Source organism: Pimephales promelas, chromosome 16 (genome assembly GCF_988280905.1).
Source record: "Pimephales promelas chromosome 16, fPimPro1.hap1.1, whole genome shotgun sequence".
In the NCBI taxonomy this organism is placed as follows: Eukaryota; Metazoa; Chordata; class Actinopteri; order Cypriniformes; family Leuciscidae; genus Pimephales; species Pimephales promelas.
This window is the reverse complement of record NC_142784.1, coordinates 24,627,612-24,644,898: the sequence shown is the minus strand read 5'-3', so window position 1 is coordinate 24,644,898 and position 17,287 is coordinate 24,627,612. Positions and strand designations below refer to the sequence as shown.

General features: G+C 35.3%; 1 protein-coding gene across 2 annotated transcripts in view; it reads right to left on the bottom strand.

The window, feature by feature from the left end:
• Positions 1–2,226: 2,226 nt before the first annotated feature.
• exoc3l2b (exocyst complex component 3 like 2b) overlaps positions 2,227–17,287 on the bottom strand; it is a 31,797-nt gene continuing 16,736 nt past the window's right edge. For both annotated transcript variants that reach the window (XM_089121287.1, XM_089121286.1), the window contains exons 4-13: positions 13,075–13,729; positions 11,582–11,696; positions 11,051–11,161; positions 10,426–10,526; positions 9,728–9,841; positions 8,271–8,406; positions 7,661–7,783; positions 7,310–7,465; positions 5,290–5,411; positions 2,227–3,926 (exon numbers count right to left, since the gene is read on the bottom strand). In XM_089121287.1, coding sequence (XP_088977413.1) covers positions 3,647–3,926; positions 5,290–5,411; positions 7,310–7,465; positions 7,661–7,783; positions 8,271–8,406; positions 9,728–9,841; positions 10,426–10,526; positions 11,051–11,161; positions 11,582–11,696; positions 13,075–13,729 — 1,913 coding nt within the window. In that variant the 3' untranslated portion in view covers positions 2,227–3,646. The remainder of the gene's footprint in view (positions 3,927–5,289; positions 5,412–7,309; positions 7,466–7,660; positions 7,784–8,270; positions 8,407–9,727; positions 9,842–10,425; positions 10,527–11,050; positions 11,162–11,581; positions 11,697–13,074; positions 13,730–17,287) is intronic.

Sequence of the window (17,287 nt, the reverse complement as noted above, 5' to 3'; positions counted from 1 at the left end):
TAGGAAAACCAAATTCAATTTTGTCAAATTTGTCAAAAGTAATATTTTAATTATTTCTGAAATTCCAGAAATAATTCGTTAAATAGCATTTGACAGAATAAAAGCCTTCAGATCACAAGATCAATATGTTCTCTTTTTATGTTCTATTTCATTGTGTTTACAACATTTTCCAAACACATAAATGAGACTATGAATCAGCCCTATTTCTGGTTTCACTTGTTATACCAGTTTGTCATTACCTCCTCAACATATGTGATTGGTGAGCAATGTTCATTTTGAGCTTGGAAACTAATTATGAGAGAAGCTGGGCAGGGACATACAATGACACTGACATAAAATTAATAACAACTATGACTCAAAATATGGATGAATGGAAATACAAGGAGATCATGCCTGAATTATGGCATCTCTGGAGGAAAATGGATTTGTTGAATATGGCTCGCTATCAACGTCAGGCATCACTGTCACTTTATCTCATGTGTGCTGGCAAGAAATGAACCAGCAATCTCATTAAATAAAAAGTTTGATGAATAAATGTTTTATGAATGCATGTAATATTTATTATTACATTATACATGTCAATTAGACGTGCTACCTGGAAAAGTGCCCAGTGTTAAAGCAGAGCCAGTAAAATTGTTTCAGACATTTGTCATTGTTGTTATTTAATGACTGCTTGAAATGCTGGCAAACCTAAAATAAAATCAGATGATTTTTGAGTTCACACTTATTCAAAAGAATAAAAACTGTTTTAATACTTTTCAAATGTATAGTTTTGACTGTGAAAGAATGACAAGATTTTATTAATATTAAAATTATAATTAAGTATTTTATTAAATTACTTAACCTTGAGATTTACACAACTTTAAGTGCTTAGCCTACTTTTTACTTAAATGTGAAACATCATTAAATATCATTAAAGTGTTTTAGTCTTTTGTAGAGTGCATTATCACACCCATTGTGTGTTCATTAAGTTGACCCATTCCCGAGTTTACCCCTGCTGTGTATTTGATATGCATGCAAAGGGAGCTCTTTTGTGTTTAATTAGGTTCAGCCATGACAACCTTCTTTCATCATATCAGAGTCTTTTCTTTGTTTATTTGTTTGTTTGTTTGAGAAGTGCGCCATCTAGTGTACTAATCCGATGAGATGCAAAAACTTCATTTTTATATGAGAGAGAGAGCTCATCTGACCAATTCATATCCTTGCTGTAAAAAAATCCAAACCATCAAAATTGAAAGGTGAATTTATGAAAAATTTACATTTTAAATTTTAGCCTGCGATAAATTAACTGTTTAGGTCAAATCAAAGTGGTGACAGTGTGACCACCAGCAGTGATAAGTTTAGGTTTTATCACATAATTTTAAATTACTGAGACGAAAATCGAGTGGAAATTATTCGCACGCGTTCTTGCTGATAGTTGGCCTATTTTTCCCCATAGAAGATGGCCAGTTATAGGCTACTCCAGAGGTCGACATACCAGATATAGGCTAGGCTACTCGTCAGAAGCCCATGTGGGAGAACTGTTACCAGTTCACTGAGTTATGACCAACTCATGAATTGGTCTTTATGAATTATAACAAATTATGGAACGCTGCTCGTGGGTATAATGGTTTATAAATGGATTAACAATCGACGTTAATCGCTTGTTGTTTTTGGCCAAGCATTCCTATTTTTCTTTCATTTGTCCTCATGAATTGTTATGATCAGTAGTTTATTTTGTTTACATTTTTATTTTAGCTGAAAGCTTAATGTGCTGTTTTTTAATGGCAGGTTCCCATTGATGGCTTTGTAGTTAGCCTAGCTATATGCCTACAATAGATTTTTGAAAATAAAATGTGTTGGTCATCGCCATGATCGCCTGATAGCCATATTGTTTAAAAAAGAGGCTGCTGGTGTAAAAATAATTTAAGCAAAGTATGATTAATGAAAAAATGACTGATCACTGTACTCTTCACTGATAGAGTGTTGTAAATATATTTAATGTGTCTATAGCCGTTGCGCATGCGTCTTTGCCTCGGCTTGGATTTGCGCTCAGCACCAAGGACAGCGGTGGCGGACACGCGCAGGATACGATGATGATGATGTAAGAGGGTTGATGTGACGTCAAAGCAAGCGAATCACAGGAACACACAAGCCCACAGACTAACGTATGTTGTTGTCAGTGGATGTTATGACTCATAGTTTAAAAAAAAGAGAGAAGAAGAGCAAAAAACAAAGGCTGAAATGTCTGATCCTCCATCATTTATTATATGTGATTTAATATATGTACACTGTAAAATAAACGTTCTTCCTATAACCAAAATATCAGTTTAAAAGTCTTTCATATGTAGCAACATGCAGAGTACCCTAAAATTAACTGAAATGTATCTCTTTTCCATGGTGTTCACACAACAACATACACAGACTCATCAAACAATTGCTAAAAAGACAAGTTGGATGAAAAAATTATATATTTGGAAAACAAACTGAAACTGGTAAATGTAGACTCCATAAACATTATTTGAATAGTTCTATCCATCAGTTTTTTTTAGGTAAACAAACCCAAAACGAATTATTTTGCCCACATTTTCTTTAAAGTGTGTTTGGGTTGGTTGTTTTTTATATTTTCAGTATTGATTATAGCGCAATGAAATTACTGGTGCAATAAATAAGTCGTGCAATACATAAATAGTCCCTCTTGATTTCTTTCACAGGTAAATTTGAATAATCTTAAACAAAATACCAAAATATAGTTATCTTTCATGACAAGATAACAGACGATTGGATCACTAAATTATCCACTTAAATATGATAAAAAATAATTGAAAGATTAAAGATAACTGCAAATGCATAGTACCTTAAAATCAGTCATCAGTCATGTGCAACTACAATGAAAATACAATTTCATCCCTAACAATTACAATCACAAAAGTCAAAATGATAAATGGTATGATTAAGAAAACATAGTAAATCCCAAAACCAAGCAGTGTTTTCATCAGTAGTTACGATTTTTTTTTTTTTACAATAAACACTCTTGTGACCCCTGAAATTTACAATTCTAAAAGCTATTTTTAGAGATGGTTGCACTATATATTCAAATATATCAATTCAAGAAAAAACCCCAAAAAGTATGGACATTTTCAGATACACAAAATGTATACATTTCATTGTATTAGAAATGAAATGATGCTAGACTTTTCCCATGAACACCTTTCTTGACATTTATGCAATAACTTTCTGAAGTTCTATGCGAACATGTTCGATTTGTCATACGATTTGTCGTAATTTTGAACAGTTTATCTAATGTGGATCATTTAAAACATCGTTTGTGAAATGTCTGCTTGAAAAGTGTGCTTTCATAATCTTTTTTTAAATAATAAATTCCACTTGATTTGATATTTTGTTATATAAAGCAAAGACATTTTTAAGTGTAGCTAAAGTGCCACAATATTTTGGTGCCACTGCATTTCACACAAGCCTTTGTAATGCTAGTTGTGCAAAAACAGTTGTAGGGACTCCAACTGTAGTGTCATTTGGGCAAGATGCCTCTACTTAGCTCCTTATGACATGACAATGGCACATGCAAACATTTTAGAAACAAATGCTGTGCTGTCGGTATTGTTCCAGTGCTGTGTGAGGGGCGACTCGAGCATCTATTTCAGATGGATTACAGCATGTCATCCTGGTTTTCCCTAGTTGTAGTCCTTCTGCGCCGGAACCGCATGCTGGAGAAGAGGGACGAGGCGGTGAGGGCGATGCGGCTCAGGCCCACGTTTAGACAGTGTACTTCTGACGTCACTGGCACCTCAGCGAAGAGAGCCCTGTCACGGGACACCCGCATGACGCTGTCGCTGTTCTCAATGTCTTTCACTATATTCAAGATCTCCTGCCTCTCTGTTTGTCGGGTCATCCCACGGATATTGAGTATGGCAGAGACATGCTTCCTCCTGAAAAATACAGGAAATATGTATTCACTCTTGAATGATGTACTGTATTAGATGTATGGTCATATTAGCAATAAACACACAGAGTCATAATAACAATGAAGCATTTAGAATGGCTAAACTACTTAAATAAACAGCAACAGGGTTTTTATGGTGAGTGATCAGCATTGAAACTGTTCTGGAAAAGACTTTAATTCTGAGTGAATTTCTCATTACATTCTTTGTTTGTCTTTTAAAGAACAAGCCAAAATGATTTAATTTTTTTCTACAGAAAAGAAAAAGAAAAAAATCCCAAAAAACACTAGAGTTTAAAGGTTAGGGGTTAGTTTTTGTTTTTGTGGAAGTAATTCATACTTTTATTCAACTGAAATTGACCATCAAAAGGGACATAAGACAGTAAACATTTGACAAAAATGGCATTATTTTGACCTTCATTCATCAAAGAATCCTGAAAAATGTATCATGGTTTACACAAAAACTGTTTTCAATATTCATAATAATTATAAATATTTCTTGAGCCTCAAATCAGCAAATTAGAATGATTTCTGAAGGACTGTGTGAAACTGAAGACTTTTAAAATAGACTTTTATATAAAACTGAAGCAATTATATAAATGATATAAGTAATATATATATATATATATATATATACTGTATATATATATACTGTATATATATATATATATATATATATATGATTTTTTTTGAGAAAAAAAAGAGAAATGGAATAGAAATATAATAAAATGGGAATTATCATGATATGCTATAATGTCCGTAGCATTGCCAGGGTGCGAAAAATCCTCATTTAACTTTTCCCAGAGTTGGCTCCTGTTCATTTAAAGTTTCCTAGATCATAAAATGTGCGAGGATACGGCTGGTATATGGAGGAGATTCCAAGTGTTCATCAGTTTAAAACCCAAAGGTGTTGCTAATCCTAAACAATAGAGCCAGCAGCACATCTAGGTCATCTATCTGAAGTTTCAAGCTTTATTTAGCACACATTCCACAGAAGAGAGCTTCCTCTGGATTCGGCAGAACTCTTGATTAGGCAACTGCCCTCTCTAGGTTAAACCATGGAGCTTTTGGGTCAGGCCCTGGCAGGATGCCTGTGTTTTTGCTTTGTCTTTGTGAGGACTCAGAGCTGGACAACTATACACCTTTCATGCGAATCTAGGATAACCAAACAGTCTCCCATAAAAATCAGGAAACCGCAAAAGTCTTGTTTGCTTTTACAAGGCCCTCTTTCGCTATCAAACAGAATGACCATATTTGTCAGATGACCTGAGCTCTCTGCTTTTTGACCTCGATCATATCAGGGGCTACAAGGTGTCCCGGCGTAGCGACACACTGCCCCTTAAAACACTCACCGTATGTCAGGGAATTCCCGTACCAGCATGCCAACTTCCATTTGGATGGAGGGAGTGTCCTCCAAGAGGATGATCTCCGATAGGTGAGGAATAGCACTGTCGAGCCATGAGGCGGACGATTCCTGGATGGGGGCAAACAAGCGAGATAACATCAGATCTGTATAAACCCTTCATTTGTCGAGACCCATCAGCCACTGGAACGTGTAGATGAACGCTCGGATTTAAAAAAAACGGCCTGGTACTCACACTAAGACTCCCATAAATGTGCTACATTTTCCAAAAAATACAATGTACAATGACTTCTGACAGACAGCCTAAGATCACAGGGCCTCCAATGTACAATCAGAGAAGGCTATTTTTACCCTTGTGTCTGGAAAAAACAAAAACCTAGAGGATTAAGTGTGGGAGCACATGTTGTTCCGATTGCGAGTAAATATCTGTATGCCCGTTACACCAAGGCAGTTCTTCCTGACTCTCAGTTTGACCTTAAAGGCAAGTTATGACTTCAAAGGCCCAGGCTTGGATATTCTTCCATAAACAAGGGCATCCTGTTGTCCACCGAGGTGACAAACGGATGTTTTAACTGGAGCAAGGGGCGGACGCTGCACAGGGGAAAGGAGCGCTTGGGTGGGTCATAGAGATGCCCTGTTTGGCCATCTGCCTCCAGAAATGCCCATTCTTCAAAACATCTCTTTTGTTTAAAAGTTGTTGGCTGTAGATGATTTGGGGGTGATTAAAATATATTTAGCAACTAGCTAAAAACAGGACATGACATTTTGCCAAGTGTAATTAATCTGGGGAATGAGGATTTCATGAATTTTTTGTTTTAAATAATATCAAATAAAATGATCTCCAAATTTCCAGTATAAAGGTTTACATTTTCCATGTTACAGTGACATATGAGGTGCTGGGATGAATGGAAAACAGAGAACCATAATTACGTAACTGCTTAAAAAAAATCTTCATACTGGCACCTTTGATTCTATCAATTTAAAATTAACCAAACCAACTTTACTTAATTGCTATTATTAAATTGCTATCATCACATACAAACACACACACACACACATATTTATCTGTATATATTAGTTAAAACCTTTGTTTATATCAGTGGCGTTGGTTTGATTTTGAAATTGCTGGGGACGGGGACAACAATATGTAAGGAATAATTGACGACAGGCCATTGAATTATTAGAAACATAATGCACACCTGGTGTGCATTATTTTTACCCTTTTACCCTGCATTACCCTTTTAACAAGTAGGCCTATCAATAATTATTTATTTGTTATATTATCTGGAATAATTAGGAAAATCCATGCAGCAGGACTATTAATTTATTTATATAGCCTTTTCAGTTTAATTTTCTATTTAGCCTATTATAGATAGGACTACATACTTTATTTATCAAAATTAAACTATATGTGTCCATTGATTGTGAAGTCAGACATCGAAAATTGCAGATCAAGTGCATGGGGCTGCATGTTTTATCTTGTTATGAATTGTATCCTATTTTCCATTATTATAGTTAACTAAGCGCAGTGATATAGAGCTGTAATGCAGTCAAACCTGCCTGAAACTACAAAATAATTGCACACCTTAGAACGTTCTCAACCAATCAGAATCAAGCATTCAACAGCCCTGTAGTATAAATGAAGAGTTCAGATGCAAAAGCCTCTAAGTGCCATTTGAAATTTTCTTCTAAAATGATCATTTTTATCAAGCTTATATATTTAAGTTCAGTAATTTCACTTAAATGACAATGAAGATTACCTATGAATTGCCATGGAAGTGAAATTACTGAACTTAAATATACAAGCTTGATAAAAATGATCATTGTAGAAGAAAATTTCAAATGGCACTTAGATGCTTTTGCATCTGAACTCTTCAAATATATTTTAAGTTTTGATCGAAATTATTGCCAGGGATATATCAGTGTCAATTCAGATTGGTAGGGACACGTCCCTACTAAATTCTATGCCCCTGATATATATACTGTATATATCCAGAGAAGTGACTCACCAGTTCTTTGAAGAGAGCTTTTAGGTGCTTTCCTTCATCACGAAGGCGGCCAGCCATTCTCTTCCTCATTTTAAGTGATGTGCAGATGATTCTGCCCCTCATGATGGCCCGCACATATTCAGTCATCACGCGCCGGTGAACCTCCCCCACCAGGACCTAAGAGGACAAAGTAAATAAGAGATAAATACACTCTGTTGGGTTTTATCTCAAAATAAACCCAAAAAAGGACATACATGACACAAATTGGGTCTTGTTTCAAGCTAAAGGGGTTTACTTTGGGATAATAACATAATTTATAATGATCTGGCAGGTTTGAGGGAAAGAATTGACATTATTGAAATCATTGTTTACCTCGTAAGGTGGATTGTCCATCCTGCGAAACTTCTTGAAGTGTTCTTTTATAAGTGCCCCAATTTGCTCAAAAGGCTCAGTGTTGCTCAACCATTTCCGTTTAATCAGTTTATCAAAGAAGGGCTATGTGAAATGAGACAGAAAGCACTGGATTAGAAATGACCTACACAGTACACACTGGAATGTACTATATTTGTCTTCATCAGGATGTGAGGGCTTTCATATTTAGAGTCAAGATAGTACAGCTAACTTCCTGTTAAAGCACCATCATGGTAAAAAGGATGCAGCAAAACTATGTGGCCCACGAGAGCTGGTAATGCCAGTCTGTACAGCAAACACTGAATACCGTTCGGCGTCAGGCCAAAAACATCTAATTCACTAGGGTTTTTCACATAGTGCTGCTATTTTAGTGTCTCAGAGATAGAGTGGCTGTGCAAAACAACATCCTTGAGAACAACCCATAGGGGAAATGCTGATAAGATATTCTTAATATTCTTGGAAAGAGGTACACGATGAACATAAGGTATTTGAAGAATATGTGCGTGCGTGCGTGCCTGCGCCACAAACATGTCTATGTGAGGAAGTGTGGGGTGATCTGTGGCAGCCTCACCCTGATATGCTCAAAAAGTCTGTCGTTCAGCACTCTCACAGTCAAGTTGACTATCCTGTCCAGTGCGGTGTTAGCTCTACGAATCGAGTCCTCGCTGGTTGAGGGGTCACACTGGCTGCAACGCTCCACAAAGCTCCTAAACACACCAATTTATATTACAAACATGCAGTGCTATTCTGTAATAAGATTACAAAAATCAAGCATTTGTATTTTGAATATATTATATTTAAAAAAAATTATAATCAGGCTACAGTTACACAGTAAAAATGAATATGCTTTATCTAATCAATAAAATTGTGGCAACAGATTACAAGCAATATTATTTATTAAATCGAACAAATTAGAATTGAGTAATAGTTAATCAAATTAATATTCTAATGAATTCTAATTTGTACAATTTAATTAATAATATTGCTTGTAATATGTTGCCACAATTTTATTGATTAGATAAAGCATATTATTTTTTTCAGTGTACTTTTTATTGATTACATGTTAATCTCACAATGGCAGTAAATTATTAATAATTCATTGATCTTCCCTACACTTTTTAAAAATAATTTTCATTTCTAAAAAAGCCTAGTGCTTAGATACAGTGCGTTCAGAAGCCCCAGGTTTGTGTCTATCACTGAAAACTGAGACCTATAGTATTTGATCACTGAATTTACAGAAATTTCACTTTTAAAAAGTGTTTTCTCAGCATTGCAACATTTCATATCTAATCATCTCCTGACGAACACATTATTATTTAAATGATCACGCAGTGAGTCATTTAACCATGTATTACTGTCTGTCTTTGCAAGGTTTTTGTCTTTCAAACACATTAAAATGTACAAATCACGTTATTTACATGCAATGCAGGGATTCCCCAACTTTTTTGTCCGCTGAACCTCTTTGACCTAATATATTTGAAGAACCCCCTGAGATTTTAAGTTACTAAGTAAGTTAGGTCAATAATATAACAATAGAAATAACAATTAAAAATTACTTTCAGTTCATGGTTCTCTGATGTCGATTAAGAGTCAAATAACATGCAGGTACACTAAAAATATTTTTAGTAAGTATTATTTTGATAGTTTTTATTTAAAATTTGTATAATTTCATTCAGTTCCATGATGAACCTCAGAATGGGAAACCCAGATGTAATGTAATATTTAATGCATTTCATGTGGTTGATAAAGAATGGAATATATATTTCTTTCGCTTTGTAGTTTTATTTTTATATGATACAATATTATCCTATTCAAATCAATGTGATAAACAAGCTATGTAAAAAGTAATCTAAAAGCAGATTACATTACTTTCATGTGTAATGTAATGGATTATGATGGACAATTGTTTGTCATGTTCTTTGGAATCAGTAACCCACTACAATTTGTAAGCAATCTACCCAGCACTTTAAACACATTAAAACAACAACAACAAAAAAAGTCTAAATGAAAGATTTTGAGGGAGCCAACCTAAACGGTGGACTGCAGTTGACAAGAGCGATGGTTTTAGCGATATAACCGTCTTCATTTTCTCCAAAGCTGTTCACTAGCATCTCATGGAACATCTCCACCTTTCTCTGAAAACTATGCATAAAAAAACAAAGTACTTAAGGATGGTATGTGGTTATTATTACACATTTTCTATGGAAATGAACTAAATAAAAAAGAAGAACATTTTTAAGGTATATAAAGTTTATATATTTTTGAAAGAAACTCTTCTGCTCAACAAGGCTGCATTTTTTTTGATCAAAAATACAGTAAAACTGTAATATTGGGAAATATTATTACAATTTAAAATATTTTTTTTATTTGAATATATTTTAAACTGTAATTTATTCCTGAATTTTCAGCATCATTACTCAAGTCTTCAATGTCACATGATCCTTCAGAAATCATTCTGCTGATTTGCTGCTCAAGAAACATTCATTGTTATCAATGTTGAAAACAGTTGTGCTTCTTATATGATTGTGGAAATTGTGATCATTTTTTTTCTCAAGATTCTTTAACAAGTTCAAAAGAACAGCATTTATTTGTAGAAATCTGTAAAATTATACACGTCTTTCCTGTCAATTTTTGATCAATTTAATCTTTCCTTTCTGAGTATTAATTAAAGAAAAAAAAATCTAAGTCACTCCTCTTGTGTCACTTTTCATGTATTATTTTCCCACCTGTACAGGAAATCTGCCAGTCCGTTGAGACTGCATTGAGCAACCCGTGAGCCCAAATGTCTGTTTACGGCTGCAGATCTCTCAAGGTCCTCCTGTAGCCTCTATAAGTCAAAATGTAAGAAAATATGTTATTAAGTGAATTTTGTATATTAAAAACCGTTACAAAATAATTTGAATTCCTCAATTTAGTCTTGAAATATTTTGCTCAATGCTCTTACTACTTCAGCAACCAAATAAAGTGACTGACTATTTCCCTTAATACCCTTTATGTCCACTAGGGTGCAATACAGAGCCTACAAAAACAATATACTGTAATGGAAACATGCTCACAATATGAAGTGTTTATTTATGTCGATTCAAGCTGAGAGACTATTTTCTTGTTACACAGAGGTGCATGATTGCCATTCAACATGTCTTAAGTTTTGTTCTAACAACAGACCAAGTGTTAAAACCTGCTGCACATACTGCTAACGAAACAGTGGGCCATTATTATACACAAAATCAACACTAAGAAAATGACTTGAGGCAACATGTGATATCACATGCTCTTAACTTCATATGTCAAGCACAATATCTTATTATATACATAAATGAGCATAAATGGTCCATGTGGCCCTGTGCTGACCTGAATAACAGTGCGAGCCAGAGGTATCTGATACTCTTCGATGTTCAGGGTGTCCAGCCATTTCTTTTCCTCCTCCTCCAGAACCTGAGACAGCTCATTGGTCACTTTCCCCTGGAAAACACAACATTTCAACACACTCATTACCAGCGTCCTTGCTGTGAGAGGTCATATAGGGCACTAGGTGCATATTGCATCCCTAAGGAAACAATCACACTATTAAGCCATTCAATGTGTTAAGTATTTGACAAATGTCACTCTTTTCTGGACGGGCTAAAGGATTATTAAAAGACCAAACATTCATGTTGCTTAATGAGTGAAGGGGAAAATGTGTTGTCTAACTGACTTCTATTGTGTAGTGCTCAATGTAGACAGGAAAGCCGTGCGTTGACCCTGAAATGCCGCACTCTAATTGACCGTGCAGGTTGAAACGACCAGCCATCTCTTGGAGTGGACAGGATGTGCCGTTGTTTGAGGTACGCAGAAAAGGCTAGAAGATACTTGGGGATGAGGTTTGAGAATTTCAGTTCTTACCCTGACTGAGTTGAGGCAGTCGAGCTCCAATTTTTCCACCGTCTCTGTCGGCAGCAGTGGGCCGAGCTGCGAGAGGTTAATGGGTGTTGTTATGGTGACTGTTCCAAGGACATCTCTGCAGCAACAACAGGAAGAGCAAATTACAAACTGAGTCTGGACTTCACTCATAAGGAAACATTGAATTATGAAGGAACAGGAATGGGAAGGTACAAGAGTGGGTTTCACCTCTCATATCAACCAGAAGCTATTTATAACTGTTTTAGGTTTGTTGTAGTTTTATGTGACTTGACAACTGAGAAATGATACATTATCGTTCAATAAAAATGTTGGGGTCAGTAAGATATAATACAAACAAAGTACGATAACTATACAATACAAAATATTTTCACTTTCAGAAGAATTATTTCCAGTTAAAAACATTAACAGCCAATCAGAATCCATCCTGCATTAAAGAGCTTGAGCTGTGCGTTCAGAATAAACAATATCGTGTCTGTGTATAGTTATCGCTATAGTTATCTTTTTTGGTTTTTATGCTCACCAAGGCTACATTCATTTAGTAAAAAACAGTAACAATGTAAAACAACTGCGTTCTATTTTAATATATTTTAAAATGTTCATATATATATATATATATTTCTGTGATGGTAAAGCTAGATTTTCAGCAGCAATTCCTCAAGTCTTCAGTGTCACATGATCATTCACAAATTCCAACATGGTGATTTGCTGCTAAAGAAACATTTCTTAATATCAATGTTAATATATAGATATATGTTATAACCTTTTACAATCTATGGTTGTAACATTATAAATGTCACCTTTTGTCACTTTTCATTAATTTAATAAATACTTGCTGAATATAAGTATTAATATTAAGTATTAATAAGTATTAGTTTTCTTTCATCAAAAAAAAAATTAAAATTAAAAATCTTACAGACCCCAAACTTTTTAATGGTAGTGTTGTTCCTCTAAAATAATTTTTATCGGTCAAAATCTATTCATCCTAAAGCCATTTCAATAGCTCTCAATAGTAGAATTTTCGATGAAACACACAACAAAGATATTTTGCATAATATATGTTTCCTATACAATAAAAGTTACTGAGGATTGGGCCTGTCAAGCTCCAAAACATGTCAAAAACACCACAAAAATGAAACATATAACTAAATATGCTAAATTCTCTTATGATAGGTATGTATGAGGAAAAGCTTGAAGTTTGAGTTGTCAAAAAAAAGATCTTCAATCATGAAATATCCTTTTTTACGCATGCATATTCAAACTTGTTGCATTTTGTCCAGTTACAAGACACATAAGAACTGATGCCGTCAAACCTGACATCACATTTGAATATGGCTTCAGAAGGACCACTTTTATAGTACTTTTTTAGAGCTTGACAAACCATGGTCACAGTTTGGTTTCATTTTAATGAGAATTGACGTTTTGAATATTCAATAAAATCCCTTTGAGGACATTAACCTAGTCAAACTACTTTTTACCTATTGTAAATGTTGTAGAGCCAGTCTAGCATAGAGTATATGTCAATGATCTGCAGATCTCCATTGGTGATCGCCTGTAGACGACGGGTAACAGCCTGGTGGTAGCTGTGTGTGTACACTTGGAAAGAGTCATATTCCACCGGATATACAGACGTCACATTACGGCGAGCCGCCCCAAGGTCCTCCACCATGCGGACTCTAAGCTTATCTAGATAAGCGGCTAGCTCGCCTGCCTGTGCTTCTTCATGCTGGGGTAAGTTTGCATCAGCTAACTGAACCACCGCCTCCCTCCAGCGTTTCTTGAACTCCCTCGGCCGTGGGCCTCCTGGAGCGGCTCGTTCGCTCTGAGCCCAGTCCCGATCGGCTTGCTCCTCCTGCTGAAGCACCTGGACCACCAGGCCCAGGTTGGGTCCGGCGGTGGGGCAACGCAGAGAGTCCCTTACCACGTCCCACAACTCTTTCTGCAGGGCCTCGTACAGCAGCTCCACATCTTTGGCTTTGCGCCGACTGCTGTCTTTGCTGCTGGGGCTGGTGAAATCCTCAGTGCCCCCTGCCGTAGGAGATTCGGCCTCCCTACACTCCTGCTCCAGCTCCAGAATGTGAGTGTCAGCCAAAAACAAATCTCTTTTTGTCACCAACTGCAGGATCTCCAATACTGACAAAACACAAAATAAAGTAACCCATTAGTCACACAGCAGAGACCGAATACTACATTTTTATTGTTTAGTCACCCTCATGTTGTTACTGGGAAACCTGAATGAATAATAATTTTTTTTTAAAAACTGAATGAATAAAATATAACTCCATGGACATTTGTATTATGAAAATATGTTGTTCTAAATAAATATTGTCCTTATCCACTAAACCACAAAAAAGTGGAAAAGTCATGGAGATTTGGAATGAACAATGAAGGCTGAGGACCACTGCTCTAAAACACCCAGAAGATCGCTTGGCCATCCAATACAATTCTTCAGAATTCCCCCATTAGTAAATTTCATACCATTAAACCTAAAACATAAATGCAGTATATCTTCCAGATGGTCAAAAGGACTGCCAATGCACTTTGCTGGCTATAGTTTTTAATGATCTCACTTGTGTTTCTTATTTGCAGAAGCACTTTTTTACATTACAAAACATTTCTTTGATGAAGCAGGCGGGCTCCCATTGAGGTCAGTGCTCACACCCATCCTTCATCATTTCCATTCCTTTCCTTTGGGATGAACACATTTACATGGTCTAACAAATTGGTCTGATTACTGGAGACAGGTTTTGGGAGGCTTCAAGAACACCATTTCATTGACCACTCCATAGGAAAGTCTGGAGGTCAACAAGTTTACATACTTAAAGGACTAGCAAAGCAGCATACTGTGTTACGGTCGGATGCAAGTAAGCAGAATGTAATGTTCCCAAGTTCTTAGCGTAACCAGACTAGGGCTGTCAAACGATTAATTGCGATTAATCGCATCCAAAATAAAAGTTTGTGTTCATAATACTGTATATGTGGGTGCACTGTGTATAATTATTTTGTATATATATAAATACACACGTAAATACACACATGCATGTATATTTAAGAAAAAAATATTAATGGTATATAAAATATTTAAATTTATATATAATATAAATTATATATAAATCTATATACAGTATATATACACATGAAAATATTTCTTAAATATATACAAGCATGTGTGTGTATTTATATATATATAAAATAATTATACAAAGTGCACCCACATATATTATGCAATTAATCGATCAATTGTGATGCGATTAATCGTTTGACAGCCCTAGTATATACTATATATTAATAATAATAATAATTTTACTAAAATATTTATTTAAAAAGTATTTTTAATTATATTTTTTCCAACAAGTAATATTTGTTTGTAATGTCACAATAAGTTAGATTAAACCATAAAATATTTTACATTAAATATGGGAAGAACAAAACAAAAATTGGTTGAGGTATTTATCTGACATAAAAAAGGCAAACTGCAGCAACAGGTTTTATTTTACTATGCAAAATAATGCATAGAAAAATCTTATAGGAAAAAGTTTACATATATTACAGCATAATTAGTTAATATTTCATTGGTTCTCTCTGGTTTTTTCATGTGTTCATAATTTCTTAAATGACAAAATGATTTATTCACAATTCGGCATGTTTCATTGCATTATCAGAAATAAAACACTTGACTCCAAACACAACTATGCAATACGTTCATAAAATCTTTAACAAGTTTTTCATAATATTTCAATAAAAGGTGAAGATGTCAATTTTCCCACTTTCCTCTATTAAAGGGTTAGTTAACTCAAAAATGTAATCAGTTACTCGCCCTCATGTCGTTCCAAACTCACAAAACTTTCGTTCATCTTTGGAACACAAATAAAGATTTTTTTTAATAAAATTTCTGTATTCTCCATACTACCACTTTGATGCTTCAAAAAAAAAGATCCATAAAGGAGATCGTAAAACTAAACCAAATCTATATGAAATGAACAGTTGAGTACAACTCTGAACAGGCATGATCGCATTATACTGTACGATGATGAACAGATTGAATTTAGTCTTTTATTACTGTAATAAACATTTATCATCTCACATCAGTTAACAGAAAAACAGACGCTCAAGCATATTTGCTTGATGTGAAAGAACCAATGAAGTTCATTCTCGTGTTATGCAAAAACCAATGAGGCTTGTTCTTGGGGGTCAAGCATGTTCGGTTGAGCTTTTGTTTATGTTCGCTGATCAATGTTTAAATGTGAATAAAAGAGTAAAATAAATCTGTTCATCATAAAACTAAACCGCTTAATCCAGATGGATTCGTTTTACGGTGAACTTTTTTATGCATCAAAATGGTAGCTGCATAGCTGTCAATGGAGGGACAGAAAGCTCTCAGATTTCATCAAAAGATCTTCATTTGTGTTCTGAAGATGACATTGGGGTGAGTAAATGATGACAGAATTTTCCTTTTTAGGTGAATCAACCCAAGCTTGCTTACTGACAATTCTCAACACGCATCTATTGAGATGTAGATATGTGACAAATCAGCTGTGCAAATAATTGGCCCTGCTGTTGAATTCCTCCTCAGAACATTGAACCGACTGTAAAGGGGCCCTTAGCAGTGCTGAGTTGCCCATATATTTCCTTTGACATCCTGACCTCTTCTTAGAGGGAAGGATGCGGGGGCGTTCGGTTGGCGCCTGACTCATCTGTCCCTATCCCTATCGTGGATGGACTGTCCAGTATTGCCATGACAGACCCCCCACCCTTCTCAACCGTCTCGGATAATAACATCCCAAGTGTGCCAGTCCATTGGAAGGAGTTCTAAATATAAAATACAATACAATACCAAAAGGCTTATCGCCAACGCAGACGGGATAAGGTGGAAAAATGAATGTGCTGTCTGTTAAAAATTAACTTCCTCTGCAACTCATCCACGTGAAAAGTCCTCCACCCAAGGAGGACATTGTATATCATCTAAGTGACTTTGAGATAGGACTTCTGACTTTCAACCCTAGGGGAAGTAAAAGTTGACCCTGTAAGGATCTGTCTGAGAAGGGTTGTAAAACATTCAGAATTTAGAAACTAGCTCTATTTCAAAGCATGAATGTGATTTAAAAAAATAAAAATAAATCGGTCACACTACAGTACGTTGAATGGGAATTGAAATAACAGGAATTGAAATTTACTGAACTGCACTTCAAAGAAATTCAACAGGTTATGGCATTCCAGGTAATGAAGTGTTCTTCCACATTTGCACATAAATCTGTTTGTAAGGCCCATAAAACCTTCAAACTTCAAGACTTTTGCAAGCATTTTAACTTTAAAACAAGGTTGTGTTTACAGTATTCGTTATATAATAAAGAACTTGCTTACAAATACTTGCATATTTTAAAGGGATAGTTCACTTTGAAATTAATTTTTGATATGTTTTAGCTTACCTCAAGGGCATCCAAGATGTAGGTGTCTTTGTTTCCACAGTATTTTCAATTTTGACATTTTTCAGTCAAACCGTTGTTGTCTATCAGTCATACACTGGAGGCTAAGGGGGTCCACCAAAAAGCATGCACAGAGAAGTCAAAATTATTTATGATTTAATGACTCGTTAATTTAAGTACACATTGATGGCCTAAGACACGAAACGAGCGGTTTGTGTGAGAAAACGAAAAGTATTTATTTAGTTTTACCTCTTGTAATCCTAGCCAT